This window comes from Mauremys reevesii, linkage group 3 (assembly GCF_016161935.1).
Source record: "Mauremys reevesii isolate NIE-2019 linkage group 3, ASM1616193v1, whole genome shotgun sequence".
NCBI lineage: Eukaryota > Metazoa > Chordata > Testudines > Geoemydidae > Mauremys > Mauremys reevesii.
In genome coordinates this window covers 4,150,270-4,168,552 of record NC_052625.1, presented here as the reverse complement: position 1 = coordinate 4,168,552, position 18,283 = coordinate 4,150,270, and the positions used below count along the sequence as shown (strand labels likewise).

At 45.9% G+C, this 18,283-nt stretch overlaps 1 protein-coding gene across 2 annotated transcripts in view; it reads left to right on the top strand.

Annotated features, from left to right (window-relative positions):
• Positions 1-760: 760 nt before the first annotated feature.
• LOC120402383 (two pore calcium channel protein 1-like) overlaps positions 761-18,283 on the top strand; it is a 31,118-nt gene continuing 13,595 nt past the window's right edge. Inside the window, exons 1-8 of one of the 2 annotated variants that reach the window (XM_039533001.1) lie at positions 761-862; positions 9,612-9,694; positions 10,666-10,780; positions 12,152-12,280; positions 12,751-12,867; positions 16,524-16,642; positions 16,920-17,021; positions 17,905-18,031. In XM_039533001.1, coding sequence (XP_039388935.1) covers positions 776-862; positions 9,612-9,694; positions 10,666-10,780; positions 12,152-12,280; positions 12,751-12,867; positions 16,524-16,642; positions 16,920-17,021; positions 17,905-18,031 — 879 coding nt within the window. In that variant the 5' untranslated portion in view covers positions 761-775. Of the gene's footprint in view, positions 863-6,715; positions 6,836-9,611; positions 9,695-10,665; positions 10,781-12,151; positions 12,281-12,750; positions 12,868-16,523; positions 16,643-16,919; positions 17,022-17,904; positions 18,032-18,283 lie in introns of those variants that run through there. The other variant, XM_039533002.1, reaches the window with a different exon arrangement.

Sequence of the window (18,283 nt, the reverse complement as noted above, 5' to 3'; positions counted from 1 at the left end):
TTACACCAGAGTCACATTTTCAGACATGGGAGCTAGAAAGATAGTTTTTTTAAGCAATTTTTTTATTTCATCCCTGTTTTCAAACCCAAAATGCAGACTAATGATTCTTGGTCCATTAGCACCACCCATTTAACACATAAATAAATCCGGATTACTTCAGAAGTGAAAATTCCTTCATTGGGTCAGGTGTCCTTTTTCCTTTAGATAGCACATGCAAGGTGAAGGCAATTGCTTTCTAGCTGGCTGTTGCTTGGTCCACCTAAGAAACGTGGTGAGCCAGATTCTCCATTGGCATAACTCCAATGAGTGTAATGGAGTAGCATGAGCAGGTAATCTGTTTTAATGTCTGCAGAGGATTCTATCAACACCTTGGATTGATAGGACGCAGCTATCATTTTTGACATGACAGTTTCACAATGTAAGATTCTTGTTAGATTCAAGGCTGCTGTTGGATCCAAGGACACTCAGAGAAGGTGGGGCATGGCCCAAAGCACATTTTCTTATCTGTACTTGATTAAATGGATGTGGCCTTCCTTTCAGACATGGGCCTACTATTACTCACACATTTAATCAATTTAAACCCAGACTACAAGCTTCCAGAGTCTGCTGGGGACGGGTGAAACTATGTAGGGTTCTGCCCACATGGCCAGAAAGCCCCTCCACACACTATCAGTCACTTTTCCCACTGTTGGTTACTATCTATAATGTTGGAGTTCTCTGGCTCTTAGTTTTTTTGTGTTTCCTTCCCTCAGGCTTTTAGATTGTTCCTGAATCTATGCCATGGGGTGAACAGACAGAAGGAGGGCACTCTCACTCTGGATCAGAAAGGGCAGAGCAGATTAGCTGGCGCATCTGGACAGAGGTGAAGGAAGGTGGTGGTGCTGTGTTCTTAACGTTTTTTCATTGGCTGGTCACTCGACTTGTCTATTTAGAATTTAAACCTTTGTGGCAGGGACTATGTGTTTGTATAGCATGTAGCACATTTTGGGTGCTGCAGCAATATAATATATGAGGGTACACTGCACTGTCAGGTTCTCCTGCAATACCTACTTTCAGACATCACCGGTATCAGCACCCTATCTCTGTAATATTTGAGCACATCATAAACATGAATTAACTTAACTCTTGTCAGGGCAGGACTGTGCTATTAACCCCTTTCACAGATGGTGAAACTGAGGCAGAAAGAAAGCAAAGTGACTTGCCTAAGGTCACACAGGGTGTCTGTGGCAGAGCTAGTAATAAAGTTCTGATTTCCTGAGACCCAGTCCAGTGCCTTCACCACGAGGCCTTGGGCCTCTCTGCCTAGAGATAAGCATTAAGTCCACAGCTCCCCAAACATGTAAATTAAGGTCAGTTCCTGTCACATGGAACAGAGTGTACAGGAACTGGGGGCTCATCCCAAAAGAGATTGCACAGGAATAGCAATAAGGCTAATTATCCATTAGAATAATTTACTGAGGGTCATGGTGGATTCTCCATCATTGGTAATTTTTAAATCCAAATTGGATGTATCTCTGAAAGATATGCTCTAGTTCAAAAGGAATTATGTTGGGGGAGTTCTATTGCCAGTGTTTTACAGGAGGTCAGCCTAGATGATCACAAAGGTCCGTTCTGGCCTTGAAATCTATTGAACAAGCCAACTCTAAAAGGAGCAGAGAATAACAAGCTGGCCAGTGAGGACAAAATGAGGTAGCTCAGGAGAGGGTGCAAGAGTAGCATAATAAGAAAGCTATTACCAATTTAAAGAAGTAAACCACTAGAAGTAACCCTACATCACTTTTTGCAAGATTAAGAATGTTAATTTGGAATGGATGTCCTGGCCAAATTCCAACTCAAGTAATTACCCTCTGCGCAAGGTAAGGGTCTGATCCTCTACCTGTTTGACCCTTGGAATTTCCACTATGGTGAACAGGAATCAGCCAATAGCTATAGAAATAGCCTTCTGTTCTTTCTGAGTTGCAATTGCGCAATATGCTCTCACACCCCTATACAGTGTCACAGAAACACACACTGACATCCATGGGGGCCGGATTGGGCCTAAAACTAGACAACAAAAATATTTAACAGCGTTGCTTCACTTTCTTCAGATACCCCGTGCCTGAGTTTTCAAGGAGATTTAACTGTAAGGAGAAACTGAAGAGAGTGTAGCAGGGATTATAACAAGGTGCTTTTGAGCTTGAGGGATCAAAAACAAGTCAGAATTTCAAACTAAGATAATTTTGTGACCTGTAACTCAGATTGATAACATGGAAGTATTCTTTATATACTTTCAGAGTAAATTTGACAATTTTCAGGCCAAATCTTCTGAACCAAAGTTGATGGAGATCAAAAAATGGGTTTGATAATGGAAGCCGGCTACAACCTTAAGTATAGAGAGTCTGCCACCTCTCCAATACCAGACCTCTCCAGACTGCTGAATCCAGACACTCCCAGACTCTGGGGAAGTTCAGATTTGTTTTCAAACTTTGTGGCTTGGGCACATCTCCTAGATAAATATTGTCAAAAGCGGGAAGGGAGAAGCCTATTGAGGCATAATGAGCAATTCACTCAATTCAGTTATCTAAAAAGTGTTTAATTTCATGTTGCATTTACTACATATCCGACCCTGTATTATCTCTGTCCCTGCATAGATAAATGCTTTCTCAGCAGACCAAAGGCATAGACTGCTTATGGAAATACCAAACAATGACATAGAAACAGGAGGGAGGGAAACCTCTGACTGCAAGCTGAGCTTCCTTTTCCTTTCTGCTGACACCACACTTAGCAGAGGGGCCTTCTGCAGAGGAAGGGAGAACTGAGAGCAGGAACTGATTAAGCCTGAATGTGATCCAGATTTACCACAAACCCAAGACAGCAAATCCACGCATGCATTTCCTCTGGATTTGGTGGAGTCAATATAAATAACACCAACAATTTAGGTGACAATTAAGGTTTCATCAGGACAGACTCCACTGACCCAAAACTTCTGATTTTCATGTTTTTAAGGTTAATCACAGAGTCAGAGTTGAAAGCCAGAAGGGACCACAGATCATCTTGCCTGACCTCCTGCACATCACAGGTCACTAAACCCCACCCAGTTACCCATATAGTGAGCACAATAACCTGGATTAGACAGAATTATTACAGCCATCCAGAGACTAAACGACTGTGTGCCACATGCAGAGAATAGGTGGGACTGAGGCGCACCAGTGCCCAAGCCACTGCAATGCCAGGGAATTGATTTGGTGAGATATACCTAGGAGAAATCGACCTGCATTCCTTGCCACCTTCACATCACCTACAATACTATTGAAAATACACTCCAATATAAGGTTGTCACTTCCATCTCCAACAGATACTGAAAAGCAATACATACCCAGACTTCATGAAGCTTGCAGTCTAAATGCAAAACCTTAATGGTGACCTGATGCACTCTCCTCATATCAAAAGATCAGCACATCTGACCATCACACAGTCCATGCATGCGGGAAGTTTCATAGGTTTATAGATTAAGGCCAGAAGGCACAAAGTATGATAATTCAGTCTGTTTGCATAATACAGCCCACGGAGTTTCAGCCAGTAGTTCCTGCATCAAGCCCATAATTTCTGTTTGAGCTATAGCCTGTCTTTTAGAAAGATATCCAGTGTTGATCTGAGGACTCCAAGGGATTGAGAATCCACCATATCCCTTGGGGAGTTGTTCTAATGGTTTAATTACTCTCACAGTTAGGTCCCATGGCTGGAAGTTGAAGCGAGACAAATTCAGAGTAGAAACATGGTACAAAGATCTAATTATACCTTTTCTTCTAGATTGAAGAGTACTCTGATACCCAATTTCTGCTCCCATTAAGGTCCTAATAGATCATGATTGAATCACTTCTTAAGATTCTCTTGGATAAACTAAATAAATTGAGCTCTTTTAGTCCATCGCTGTAAAATAAGTTTCCCAGACCTCAGATTATTTCTTGTAGCATTTATATAGTGGCATTATGATTTTTTCTATCTTATCTATTCCTTTCCTTGTGGTTCCTCACACCGTTACCTTTTCTGACTGCCACTGCACATTGAGCAGATGTTTTCAAAGAACTATCCGTGATGATTCCAAGATCTTTTTCTTGAGTGGTAACAGCTAATTTAGACCTCATCATTTTGTATGTATACTTGGAATTGTTTTTTCCAATGTGCATTACTTTGCAATTATCAACACCGAATTTCATCTCCCATTTCACTGCCCAGTCACCCAGCATAGCTAGATCCCTTTGTACCTCTTTTCAGTCAGCTTTGAAGTTAACTATCTTGAGTTATTTAGTATTACCTGCAAGCTTTACCACTCACTTTTACCCCTTTCTAGATCATTTATGAATATGTTCAACAGCACAGATCCCAGTACAGATCCTTGGGGGATCCTGCAATTCACCATTTTCCATTGTGAAAACTGACCATTTACTCCTACCCTTTGTTACTGATCCATGAGAGGGCCTTCCCTCTTATCCCAGGACTGCTTACTTTGCTAAAGAGCCTTTGGTATGGGAGCTTGTCAGAGGCTTTCTGAAAGTCCAAGTACACTGGATCACCCTTGTCCACATGCTTGTTGTCATCCTCAAAGAATTCTAATAGAATAGGTGAAGCATGATTTCCATACAAAAGCTATGTTGACTCTTCCCCAACTTACCATGTTCATCTATGTATGTGAGAATTCTATCCTCTACTATAGTTTAAATCAGTTGCCTAGTACTGAAGGAAGACGTAACGGGTTGTAATTGCCAGGATCGCACCTGTAGAGCCCTGCTCGGATACAAAATTGGTCCACGGATATCCGCAGATTTACAGGGCTCTACACATCTGGCGCCTTTTTTCAAAAATACAGATACATACAGCGAATTCATAGTATCAAGCAGAATTCATAATTTATAGATAGACAGACTTCCCAGATCATCACACTGATACATGTTCTAATATTCCTTCTTATTGTCCTTAACTCTACTGGACATAGATTTTTCAGTTATACATTTAGCTTCCCTATTGCTGTCTGCATTTCATAACTGCTAATTGATCATAATTGCAAGCAACTTCCCCTATTTTCCCCATTACATAAAAATTCCTAGACAGTGGGGTCTAGTGGATAAAGTGCTGGACTGTGACTCAGGAGACCTAAGCCCAACTTTGCCACCAGTCTTGGGCAAGTCACTTCATCTCCCTGTGCCTTAACTTCTCCATTGGTAAAATGTAAAGTGCTTTGAAATCTACTGATGAAAAGCACTATGTAGGAGATAGGGATTATTATTGTTGTTTACATTTCTGCCTTAACATTGCTGAAGCTGCCTTTTAAGTTTTGTGTGTGAGTTTGATGAAGTTGTACAACCCTGAAGCTGCTCCTGCTTAAGGGTCAGCCAGCACCACAAAGTCACAGCTCCAGCGCAGTTAATAATGGGGCCTATTGTTTGAACATGTATGACAGAATGTTTCCTTGTATTAGTATGTGTTGCCTTGCCTTAGTGTTTGACTCTGTGTATGTGTTGTGACGGGAGCAAGAGAATAATGTGTGTTAGAGGGACTGCATGTGTGTTTTGTCATGTGTGAGTGCTTGTTCCATGTGTGAGTGTGTCCTTATCTGGGTATGAGAGTTTGCTGTGTGTGTGTGTTTCTTCTCTGTTGTCCAAGGTGATTAGGTGGATCAGTGTGTAAGGGTATGTCGCCTTTCTTGTGCCCATGTCACTATAAGCCTCCTTCATCCTATCTGTCTGTACCCCTCTTCCTCAGCCTCCTCATCTATCTCTGGCTTTTCTCCATCTCTCCATCTGTTCCTTGACTCCTCTTCCCCTCAACCCACCTTTTTGTCTCTGTCCTGACCCTGACTGGGATCTCCTGTCTGACCATGGCTGCCAGTGCCCCCCATCTGTCTGTCCATCCAGCCCTGGCAGACCCCAGCTGCTGGGAGGCCGCCCGGGGGGGGGGGGGCAAGAGGAGCAATTTGTCCCAGGCCCCACAGGGGCCCCCATGAGAGTTTTTCAGGCCCCTGGAGCAGGACCCTTCACTCGCTCCGAGGGCCCTGGAACAGTGTCACGGGGCCCAGGCCCCTGGAGCTTCTTCCGCTCCGGGTCTTCGGTGGCAATTCGGCAGCGGGGGGTGGGGGGATGTCCTTCCGCTCCGGGACCCACCACCGAAGTGCCGGGTCTTTGGTGGCAAAGACCCCAGGCCCCCTGAATCCTCTGGGCGGCCCTTGTCTGTCCGTCTGGCCCTGGCTGAGTTCCTCCCTGGGCTCTTCCCCGTGTCCCTGGCTGAACTTCCCTTTCCCCATCTGTGGCCAGTCTGTTTGTGCCTGGCCAGAATCCCCTCCCTCCAGTCAGTCTGTCCGTCCATCCCAGGCCCGTCTCCCCCTTTCTGTCCGTCTGTCCCTGGCTGCCATCCCCTCCCCCACAGTCTGTGCCTGGCCAGAATCCCCTCCCTCCAGTCAATCTGTCCGTCCATCCCTGGCCCGACTCCCCCTTTCTGTCTGTCTGTCCCTGGCTGCCATCCCCTCCCCCCCAGTCTGTGCCTGGCCAGAATCCCCTCCCTCCAGTCAGTCTGTCCGTCCATCCCTGGCCCGGCTCCCTATTTCTGTCTGTCTGTCTGTCCCCGGCTGCCATCCCCTCCCCCCCAGTCTGTCTGTCCATCCCTGGCCGGGCCCTCCCCCTCCCCGAGCCCGGTGCCCCGCCGGGCTGCCCGCGGGCTGGGAGCTGTTTCCGCCGCCCGGAGTCACGTGCGGGCGGGGTTAAAGCTCGCGGCGGGGCTCGCCGGGGATGGAGTTAGCGGGGCGCTGAGCGGAGCCGGCCCGGCCATGTCCGCCGCAGCCCGGGACCCGCCTCTCGCGCAGGAGGTAACGGGGCTCGGCGGGCGGCAGCAGCAGCCCGGGTGCCGGGGCCTTTCGCGGGGTGCAGGGTCCCCCCCGGCCGCTGCCTTGCAAGCCTGTCCCTGGGCGGGTGCCTGCCCGCTCCCTCCCCGGAGCCTGGATGGGCAGGTCTGCACCCCCCATGCACGCTGGGCAGCAGGGAGGGGCTCTGTGGCTATAAACCCCCCCTTCCCCTTTGCAGGACAAAGCTGGCAGCCTGCCCTTCGCCCCTGCAAAGGGTCTGCACTAACCTCCAGGCGAGGGGCCACCTGCAGGGTGTGTCCGCTGGCCACGCTCCCCTGCCTGCTCTTGGCAAGAGGGGGGAAGCCCTCTCTCTACCCTTCGACCCCCTCTCGGGTAGTCTAGGGGTGCAGGGCTAGCCATGGCCTGTCAGGCTTTCCTTTGCGGAGGGAGAGGGGCCTCAGCAGCTCCAGCTGCTCTTGTAGCTTTATTCCCTCTTAAGAAACTGGACAGAGACCTCTCGGTCAATGGGTGGGGATGCTGGTGTATTTTAAAAATCAGTTGCCCATGGGATCACAGGAAGATGATGGAGAAGACAAAGGCCCTTTCTACATGGCAAAATGTTTGGTCTTCTAACTGCATTTACTATCTATGTTATAAGTGACATCTGGTTACAGCACTTGGCTCCTGAACTGGCTAGAGCAGGGCTTTATTTCGTAGGGAACGTCTGCACTGCAGTCATGAGATGTGACTGCAGCTTGTGTAGGCATATACCTAAACCAGTTTTAATCTTTAGTTGGATACTGAGAGCAGTGAAGCCACCGTAGCGTGGGTCTCAGCATGCACTGTACAAGACCTGGTGCCCTTGGTAATTACGCAGGCAGCTAGCTTGCGCTGAAGCCTCGGACACTGCAGCTTTTCTGCTCCAGAACCTGAGCTAGCTAATGTTAGCCTGGGTCTGTCTCCATGAGCTGCTCTTACGCCCATGATTGCGGTGTAGATGTACCCATAGGGTAGTGGGTATCTTAACCATGTTACAGAAATGGATCTGTAGTGTAGGCAGGTTGGTTGACACATCTACAGTCAACACAATTCAGCACATCAGCAGTGCTTTTTCTGACACAACTGTGTTAGCTTGTCTGTTTCTTCCCCTCTGTACAGTGGTGTTTGTATCAATGCATGCTGGGAAATTCTGTGTAACTATTGCATATTGCCTCAGTTGCTGCGCAAGAAGCAGTGGATGTGTGGGTGTTCTCCACGCAGCACAGTGTATTTTGGAATGGCTTCCTACATAGGGATGACCTGGGAGACAGAGGAATGGCTAAGCTGTCTGCACAGATGTTGATTTTGGGGTCCTGTCTACTCAGTGGAGTAGGCTGAGACCCAATTCATGGCCTAAGAGTTATGTTACAGCCCTGGTCATGAACAGAGTTGAAATACAGTCCAGAGACATGGTTAGAAACCATTTGTTCACCATACTTATGTGTCTATGTGTGGACATGAGCTGTGTGTTGTCAACTATGTTACAAACTCCCTCTGGGGAAAAAAACAAACACCACTAGAGCAGGTGGGTTTAAAGAGCATAGAAACGAAGAGCAGGTGTCTGGGAGCAAAGAGGCTTCCTTTGGCACTGCCGCAGTTCCTCATGAGAGCCACTAGATGTCAACAGGTTCCTTTAAGCAGTTTCTTAAGAAGAAAGACCCTCAATAATAGCATTTTAATAGTTAAGCCATTAAACAACAGTGAACACTGTGGGTACTGTAAAGTCCTGTTAGAGTACAGACTTGCAGACACAGCCAAAACTTCCTCTCGTGCCCTCTGAACTAGAGAACCTGTGTTATTGCTTTTCCATGCCACATTAACAAGGCAGATGACTACCTGGCTCAGCTGCCAAAGTGCAAGCTGCCAACCTGACTCTTCGTTGTTTAAAGGTGACCCAGAACGCCGCTGAGCATTGGCTAAACAAACTCAGTATGGAGCTACTCCATCTGTGTGTTAAATACTTGCACTGAAATCTTCTTTCTTTGAGAAGAGCATGACAAGCGAATCAGCCCCTCTGTTCTAGTCATTCATGCAATGATACAATTGACTGAAACTAAAGGGGTACTGTATTGTAAATAGTGTGTGTATGGTACAAATGCAGTGAGATGGTAAAGTGATAATTCACGTTTCCAGGAAACAGAATTCAGGTGTTTGAAATCTATCCTAGGATGGCAGGAATCCTAGGTAGCTCATCTCTTTGAGAACTCCACCTCTGCTTTCCCCATCCAGAGTACTGCTAGGAGTACTTGGCTGTTGGCTACAGGAGAAGGAAAAAACAAACATATGCTAATCTCCTCAATGGAGAGAGAAGAATAAAGTGCTCTCTGCACACAGCACTTCCCTGGCAAAGTACTCCTAAAGTTATTAGACAGTTACTAACCACCAGGTGACCTCACCTAAAGCTCTCCTTGCATTGTATATTTCTAGCAATTTTAAATCTATAGTAAATAATCATACAACTTTTTTGTTCTGCAGTGAACTTTGGGTTTCTCACCCAATATGAATAGGGGTGAGGAGAAGGCTGTATGTTTGCCTGTGCTTTTATAAATTAGAATATATTTCTGAATCTGCATGTCATGAAGTCTCTTTATAGCACCATTGTTCAGAGCACCACTTATATTAATCTTCATCTAAATCGAATGTCTCAAGGTAAAAAGTTGCTTCCTTGGAAGGTCTCTTTGGAATTGTCTTTAAATGTAAGAGTGTCAAATTCTGACTGAATTAAACTGTGTCACATTCTCCTCACCCCCATCATCAACAGGACCTTCTCCTGGCAGCAGCTTATGTTTATGATGCTCAATATAATAGAAACATTCCATTTGAAACCTCACCGCAAGCAGTCAGGTAAGAAAACACTCTAACATCCAGTACAACAATATTCTGTGTGAAGAATTAAAATATTTAACTGGGAAACTATCTTCACTTAATTGGGATGAGGGGGATGCTGGATACAAAGAAAATTTGGATTTAAATCAAGTTAATTTATTCACTAAAGCTCGGCTTCCACAAATGTTTATGCACGTGCTTAATCTAGTAACAAAGAATGTAGGCTATGCTGTTATTTTTAGCATGCTAGCTGGAGCGCAGGTAGTGCACATCTGTTTTCCCGAGCTGAGGAGCATGCTATCTGCTCCAGTGGTGACATAGCTTAAGGGGAAGGGCTAGTTATAAAGAAGAGGCAACTTTACCAAGTTTTTGTGTTTAACATTTTATTCTGAAACTGAATTGAAGAACACAGGTCCTGAGTCTTACCTGTCCTCTGAACAGTTAGGAAGTTTCCAATATACACAAGAACTTGGCTAAATGAACTAGCTCACTCAGGAAAGTGCTTTACAGGGACAATTCTTAAAAAATCTCAGCAAATAGCTGGTTTTTTTGTGTGACCTAATGAGGCCTTGCAAGATGGAATGGATTCCCTAGGGAGGTGGTGGAACCTCCCTCCTTAGAGGTTTTTAAGGCCCGGCTTGACAAAGCCCTGGCTGGGATGATTTAGTTGGGGTTGGTCCTGCTTTGAGCAGGGGGTGGGACTAGATGACCTCCTGAGGTCTCTTCCTACCCTGATAATCTATGATTCCATGCAGATTGTATGTGTCCCAGTAGTCTTTGGGTCAGTGGTGGGTCGCATGTGGCCCAGGGCTGCTGGTTGCCCACCACTGCTTTGGGTGTTCACGGGCCACCATTGTGTACTGTCGGAAATCCTAACCTACTTCTGTTGGCTTGGAAGGGCTTGTATTCTTCTCCCCGCCGTAAATTTGCTGTATCAATACACATGTACTAGTGCCTTAACTCTTAATATCTGTGGTTTGCCTCCCCAGACTTTACTATCTCTATAACCACTGGACTATGCAAGCAGCCACCTACTTCTTTATCTTTGTAGACCTTTTCCTTGCTGTGTTTGAAGATCCTGCTCTGTACCCGCTCCCTTTCTTGGTAAGCATTTGGGTAAAAGGGAACAACAGCTTTGTTCTGTTGATGGATGGAGAAAGTTAATGTCTTCTATAATACTCCAGTTTGTCGTATAAAGGAGTATTTCTCTGCTTGCATTCAGTAGAGGAGGCTACTGGATTTTTTTTTATAGTAATATCAGGTGATCCCTGGTACTGCTGAATTAATCTAATCTTCAGAACTCTATCGGAGCATAGCAAATATAATCCTGTGCAAACAAGGAATGGCTCTCTCATCAATGTGTGCAAGCCCTGTTAATGGTGGTGAGTGCTGTGCATCCATCAGCAGTACCATGGAGTGCCCCTCTGCTCCACCACCAGGTTCAAAACATTGTTGGCTCACTTTCAGTATTCTCTGCTTTCTGCCATGCTTCCCCCTATGCACAGAACATCTTCCTGAGCTGGTTGCAAGGCCACTAATCTCACCTCATTCCTCTCCCTCCTGGAGATGCACTTTATCCTGCAAACTCTTCAAGAAACTGGCCGGTGAAGACACTTAACTATTTTATTCCTTTATTTTAAACAAATGTCTGTCTTCCCTCGCACTGTGTGCCTAGCCGTTTTTGAGTAACTAGTCTTCTATTAATTCTGGCCTAACGCCCTTTCTGCGGTCTTGTCATGTCCAAGGTTGGCTTGTGGCAGGGATTATGTCTCGAGCTGCATTGTGAGATGCTTAGCGCACCATTAAGATTATTATTTAGTGTTGACATCTGCTCGGGGTTCTTGTGTATTACATCAGGGAGGGCAGTGTGGCCTAAGGGATAGAGCAATTAGACTGGGACTTCAGAGACCTGGAATCTGTCCCAGCTTGGCCATTGTTGGGCAACTTGGAGAAAGTCACTTCCCCTCTCTGTAAACTGGGGATAATGATACTGGCCTCCTTTTTATATGGTGCTTTGAGATCTATGGATGAAAAGCTCTCTAGAAGAGCTAGGGGCTCTATTTCCAGAATAGAGTTCCATACTGCACTGGCATCTCATACCTTGACAGACATCTGTCCCAAATCCTGCATACATGAAAATCTACGAACTCCCTAAGATGCCACCCTCATTTAATTCCTAGTGTTACGCGAGAAGCACCAAAAAATAGTGGCCAACATTGAATAGGTGACTTTTTTTTTTAATTTTAATTTTACAGTGAAAGACGGTTTAAAAAAAAATAGCTCAATCAACAGCAAATTCCCAGTGAAAACCAATCTGATATCGCCTCCTTTCTGTGTTTCTTGTGACTCCTCCCTCTGGCTCACTGTCTGAACTTGTCTGGTGGCAGGTGGAGAATAACACAGCTAAAGAGACGATATTGGGGCAGTCTAGCAAGACCATTTTTCTGGCTTAAACTTTTTGTCCTCCCTTTGCAGGCCACCTCGCTGGTGGAAGTGTTGTGCCTTTTGGTGTTCTTCGGCCGACTGGTGCACTTTGCCAAAGTCACCCCTCGCAGTGTGTTTTGGAAGGATACAAAGAATATCTGCATCATGATAGCAATACTGGTGAGTTACAGCCGTGGTCACTGTGACGTGAAGGAATTAGGTGTGCGAAGCTAGATCTTCTGTAGACTTTTTCCTACTTCCACTTCCGTTGTGACAAGGATTGTGTGAAATGATGGGGCTGGTTGATAGCCAGGTCTACAAACAGCCTGTTCTTCCCATTTGTACAGCTCCAATGTGTCCCCCTCTTCTCTTAATAGATCAATTTCAGAGCATGACTTACAACAGAGGCACAGTTTCTGGAATTCTGTTGAAAGAAAATGTGGCAAGAGCAATTTTTTTTTTATTATATGTGCATTGTCAGTCTTGATGTCATAACATGGTCTAATCTACTGAAACTTCCATCTCCTGCAGGAGATAACATTACCTCATGAAACTGTGGTCTCTTAATTATCAAAGAGCAGGTCCCTGTGTTACAATGAGTGGTAGACCAAACCCTTTCCTGTGAATTGTTGCTGCTCTTTCTTCCACAGGTGACCTTAATTGACCTGATTATATATGGGGCACTTAAAATCTCGAACATAAACAGCATTAGATGGTCAAGATTCCTGAGGCCCATTTTCTTAATAAACTTTGCAGAAAGTCGCCAGGTAAGCAACACTTGGTCATCACACGAATGGGTTTGGGTGGTGGTTGTCTGAAGTTGCCTGCTGATATCTTGGAGTAAGAGCATTTGACAGAGTGGCTGTAAGAGAGCCTTCTACGGAAGCCAATGAGAGTCTATGGCTTTTTTCTTTTTTCTTTTTTTTTCTTACCGTGTCTGCCAAGGCTCTCTTCAAAGATACCCTTGCGGTTGGTCAGCGTGAGCATTATTGGGTGTGTGCAAACACACCCCTCTTTCCCTTTGATGTGAATCCAAAATGCTTCTCGAGCTTCATTGTCCCCAGCGATCAAGCTCTTGGTGCCTGGCTGTGGCAGAGCAGAGGGAGTGTGACAGGGAACTCTTGTGTTCTGGGCTGTGACAGAGGGAGACTAGGGTGCATATCGGCAGGGTTTCTCTCCTGCACTGAGTGAAGATCTCTTTGACAGCCAAGCGAGAAGAAAGTGACTCCTGCAGGCAGCAGTTCCATGGCTTTGGAATGGTGGAAATAATGGAGAATTGCAAGTAGCTTCAAAAGTGTGTGTGTGTGAGAGAGATCCTTCTGCCTATGCAGTGACTTACCTAATCACACCTGGCTCTGCGGACAGAATTGAAAAACTTCTGGCTGGAACCTGAATCTTTGCATGGTCCCAACTTCTTTGGGGTCAGTTCACTTTGTCTGGATTCTTAATTTAAGTTCATGTGCTAATTATTCTTCCCTAACCTTGCTTCTGTTGCCTGCTCTGCTCATTTGTCAAAAATTACTTGTTTCTAGAACCCTTCTAGGTGAACTAGATCACAGCTGTGCTAATTACGCTGTCATCTCATCCTGTGTCATGAACAGACTGGATCACTGCCTTGACAATCAAGGCACTCCCTTTGAAGTGGGGAGACAGCAGATTCTTAAAATGAGAGCATGGGACCGGCAGCCTGGAGTTACAGGTTCTAATCCCAGTTCTGCCTCTGAGTTACCGTGTGATCTCAAATTGTCTGGCTGTGTAAATATGGACAATACCTACTTGGTAGGGATTTGGAGGGTTGTCTAAGATTTGTTGGCACAGCTCTTCCTCCTCAGGCAGTGCAGGTGGATTGCTACTGTAGAGCAGTACTGAAGCCAGGCTGTCTGTCTGTGGAGGCTTGTTAGTGTGGCAGTGACTAACGTGGAAGAAGGAGCTTCAGGGACTTGACGGGCAGTGGTGACTGCCACATGTGAATAGTAGGACCAGGGGAGCTAGCATCTTAAAATTTAGCCTGTTCTGTTCAGGTTCTTGAACTGTGCCCATCACCGTGGTATCTGAGCACTCTCTAACCAGCAAAATGGCAGATGGGATTATTTCTTTCAACGTGCACTTTGCACATAGCATTGCATTTCCAACTGTTCATACAAAATGATGGGGTCTAAATTAGCTGTTACTGCTAAGAAAGATCTTGGAGTCAAAAAAGCTAACAACGTTGGGAGCCAGTAGGAAAGGGCGTTAGGATATTCTTCTCTTATTATCCATCCACTATACAAATTCATGGTACACCCATATTTTGAATACTTCCTGCAGTTCTGGTTGCCCCATGTGAAAAAAGATCTTAATTAGAAAAGGTGCAGAGAAGGGCAACAAAAATGATTAGGGGTATGGAACAGCTTCCACATGAGGAGAGGTTAAATAGACTGGGACTGTTTGGCTTAGAAAAGAGATGACTGAGGGAGGGATGTCCTAGAGGTCTGTAAAATCATGAATGGTGTGGAGAAAGTGAGTAGGGCAGTGGATATTTACCCCTTCACGTAGCACACGAACCAGGGGTCACCCAGTACCTTATGTTTCCTTTAAGCCTGCTAAATATATGTAAGTACTTCTTCAATCAACACAGTCAACTCGTGGAACTCACTGCCAGGGGATATTGTGAAGGCCAAAAGTATAACTGGGTTAAAAGAACTAGGGCCATCAATTACTATTAACATAGATGATCAGGGACACAACCTCATGCTCTGGGTGTCCCTAAACCTCTGACTGCCAGAAGCTGGGTGTACAACAGGAGATGGATCACTTGATAATTGCCCTGTTCTGTTCATTCCCTCTGAAGCTTTTGTCTCTGGCCACTGTCAGAAGTCAGACGAGGCCACATGCAGCATTGGTCTGACCCAGCAAGGCCAGTCTTATAACTTAACATCTGCCTTGTGTGGTCCCATCTCCATTCCTCTCTCCCCCAAGGGAAATCTCCATGTTTTTGTGTAATCTTTCATCCTGCCTACTCTGATTTAGCATACAGCTCAGTTCAGCTGTGGCTCATGAAGTGACGTACACATGGTTAATGTTAAACAACTCTTCCTCTGCCTGCCGGGGAGCTGTTGGGTGAGAGGCCAACTTGCTTTATAAGCTTGGCGTATTTAGTGTCTTAGAGGAGGCTTTGTCTACACTAGCACTTTTGTCGGTCACAGAAGTGGTGGTGGGGGGGGTGAAATGTAAGTTTCACTGACAAAAGCACCGGTGTGGACAGTGTTATCCTGGTGGGAGAGCTCTCTCCCGCCGGCATAGAGTGGCTACACTGGAGACCTTAGAGCAGCACAGCTGCCCCGCTGTAAGACGTGTTGTGTAGACATAGCCTTACGCACTTGTCTGTGCCATAATACAGGCATCTGGGTAAAAGAGCTTTTCTAAGAGTTGTATGGAGCAATGACTTTCGTGAGGATGAGTTTAAAGTTGATGCAGTCCAAGACCTTCTGATGACTGACTGGCAGAGTCTGACAATGTTTGTTCGACTTCAGCGACTGAATTGTGCATGGGAACATCTTTGGGCGGGTGTGAGATGAGAACCATTGCTTCCCCTTTTCAACAGGGTGTCTCTGCTGTACATAGGTGGGGACTCCTCTTCTGTCTATTGGGGACAGGGGAAGAAGGCCCTGGTATCTTCCCAGGCTCTGCCTACATGAGATGCCCTGCAGATTGTGCATGCTCAGTTGGCCAACAAGCCCATGGAACCCAGAGAAGACTCCTCCATGGCAGTGCTTGTCTATACCAAGTGTGAAGTTGTCTAATACTGCTAGTAGAAATATGTTGGCTCATAAGTTTCCTGTCATGTGGCATTTTCCTGGTGGAACATACCCTTACAGCAGACTGTGCCGATCTTCCTAAGATCATTGCCCCCTCCTTACTTACACACTTCATACACAGTAAAATAGCTAACAATATTTTAATTAAATCATTGTCGTGGGACACCTGGGGCATTACCTCATTGAAACAAATGAGACATTGCGGGGCCTCTCAAAGCTATTTTCTCAGGCTGCCTGAAGACTCAGGCAGATATTGTTGCACCAGCTTACGCTTGGTTCATCTTTGGACGCTGGAAGCTGGAAGGCTCCCTTTGTAAACATAAGGGCTAGAGACTTAGCTTTGACATTCTGGAGACCAAGATGGCATCCTCCAAGAACCAGGCAGCCAATCTGGCTTGACCAGGCCCAGTTTGGGCCCTAGAGGAACAGGTTGTGTAAAGACAGAGTGGAGTTTACTGTTGGGCATCGTTAACTGGTGGCTAGATCAGTTTCTGTCAACGGAAAGAACGCCTGTCTCCTGCTCTGCCTAATCATGGGGGGGGGGGGCGCTACAAACTCCGGTGTGAAAGCTGTGGGGAAAGCTGATGCAGTTAGTTTTCTAAATGCTCCCTGTTGTGTCTTGGCAGATCCGGAGAGTGTTCCGCAGTATACGAAACACACTGCCAGAGATCACGTACGTCTTCCTGCTCTTCATGTTCAGCGTCCTCATGTTCTCTCTCATGGCTCTGAAGCTGTTCGGTGACAGGTGAGAGCACTTTCCGTTCTGGAGTTCCCTGTGTGGTGGGTTTCAAGCTTTGGATCCAAGGGAATCTGCCAGCTCCAAATCCTGCAGATGATGAAGTATGGCTGGGGTTCCAGAACTGCTGAGCAACCATGACTGGCTTTATCATCTGTGGGTATTGGGTACTTCCAAAAAATAAGGCCATAGGGAGTCTGACTGCAGTGTCAACCACCCTGCAATAGCTGTGTGTCAGTGACTTGGTATCTGTGTGTGTAATTTCATGGTGCCTCTTCCTTTTCAGGAATCTCCGGACAGTGGAAGGATCTCCATATTTTACAAACTACCTAGAAATCGTATTTGATCTGTATGTGCTGGTGACGACAGCCAACAGCCCTGACGTCATGTACGTACCCAGCCTGGCATCTGCAGAGCAATCTAGGTGCACCAACCTATCTTTGGGCAGCCAGGAAGCGCAGCATAGCGCATAGAACTGGAGCAGCAGTCTAGAGTCCAATCCATAGCTCGCTGCAGTAGAAGGAAAGACATGCAGAGTCTGTCACCGTATTTAACGTGAAAGGATTTCTCTGTTTTCTGGGTCTTTAAATCACAGATGATATAATCTAGGCAATGAGGAAGTCTCAAACAGCACAGTACTTCTAAAAGCCTTCGGGCACTGTGTGATTTGACTGGCTTGGATGGACTCTGCATGTGGGGAGGTGGGAGCATTTAGCCTTGTCCTGATGGTGAGTGGCCTGACTTGCCCCTCGCCCTGTAACCTGTACCGCAGTGGGGACTATCATCACCTCTAGGCAGCACCCAAACCCTGGTGAGGGTTTTGTGGCTTTTTAGCCTTTTAATTCAGAGTTGCATTTACCAGTGAGAGAGTCTCTCTCTCTCTCTCTCTTCCCTCCCCCACACCAGGAGCTGCATTCATTGTACAATAGCCTTGGGAACAAGAGAGCTGGAGAGGACAGCAGCATGGGGTGTCCTCTGCTGTCCACCCAAAGGCCAAATTCTATACTCCCCTTATCCACGTTATTAGCAGTTGCAAATGAGCACCCATGGGAAGAATTTTGACTCAAAGAACATGCGGCTTGTGATTCTTATGGTGTGATTGACTTGTTGAATTTCAGACTGACCTGTTCCAACGCTGCTTTCAGTCTCATGCCTATAAGGTGCAATGTATCCTGAGACAGCCTTTTGGAAGCTGTCCCAGAGGTTTTGTTGCTATGTATGAATCCCGGCTTTCACTATAAAATGACTAAAGCCACTCTCTCCCCATCTAGGATGCCGGCGTTTGACTTCAGTTGGTGGTATTCCCTGTTCTTCATAACCTATGTAGTAATCAACACCTACCTCTTCATGTCTGTCTTCCTGGCTGTTGTGTACAACAATTACAGGAAACATTTAAAGGTAAAGTGTGTGAGGAAGAGCATCTCCTGAACTGGGCATAGCAATAACATGACTCTACCCATCTCTGCATGGAGTGTTCTGCTTTAACAACATCTGTTTCCTCCTCTGGTCCTCCGAGTCGCAAGTGTTTGTGAATCCAGTGCAGACTGCTTTGTGGAGTGAGTCCGACTCCCAGCAATAGGCCACCAAATCAGTGGGACAGTGATTTTTTTTTTTTTTTTTTTTTTTTTTTTTTTTGGTGCTAGAAAACAT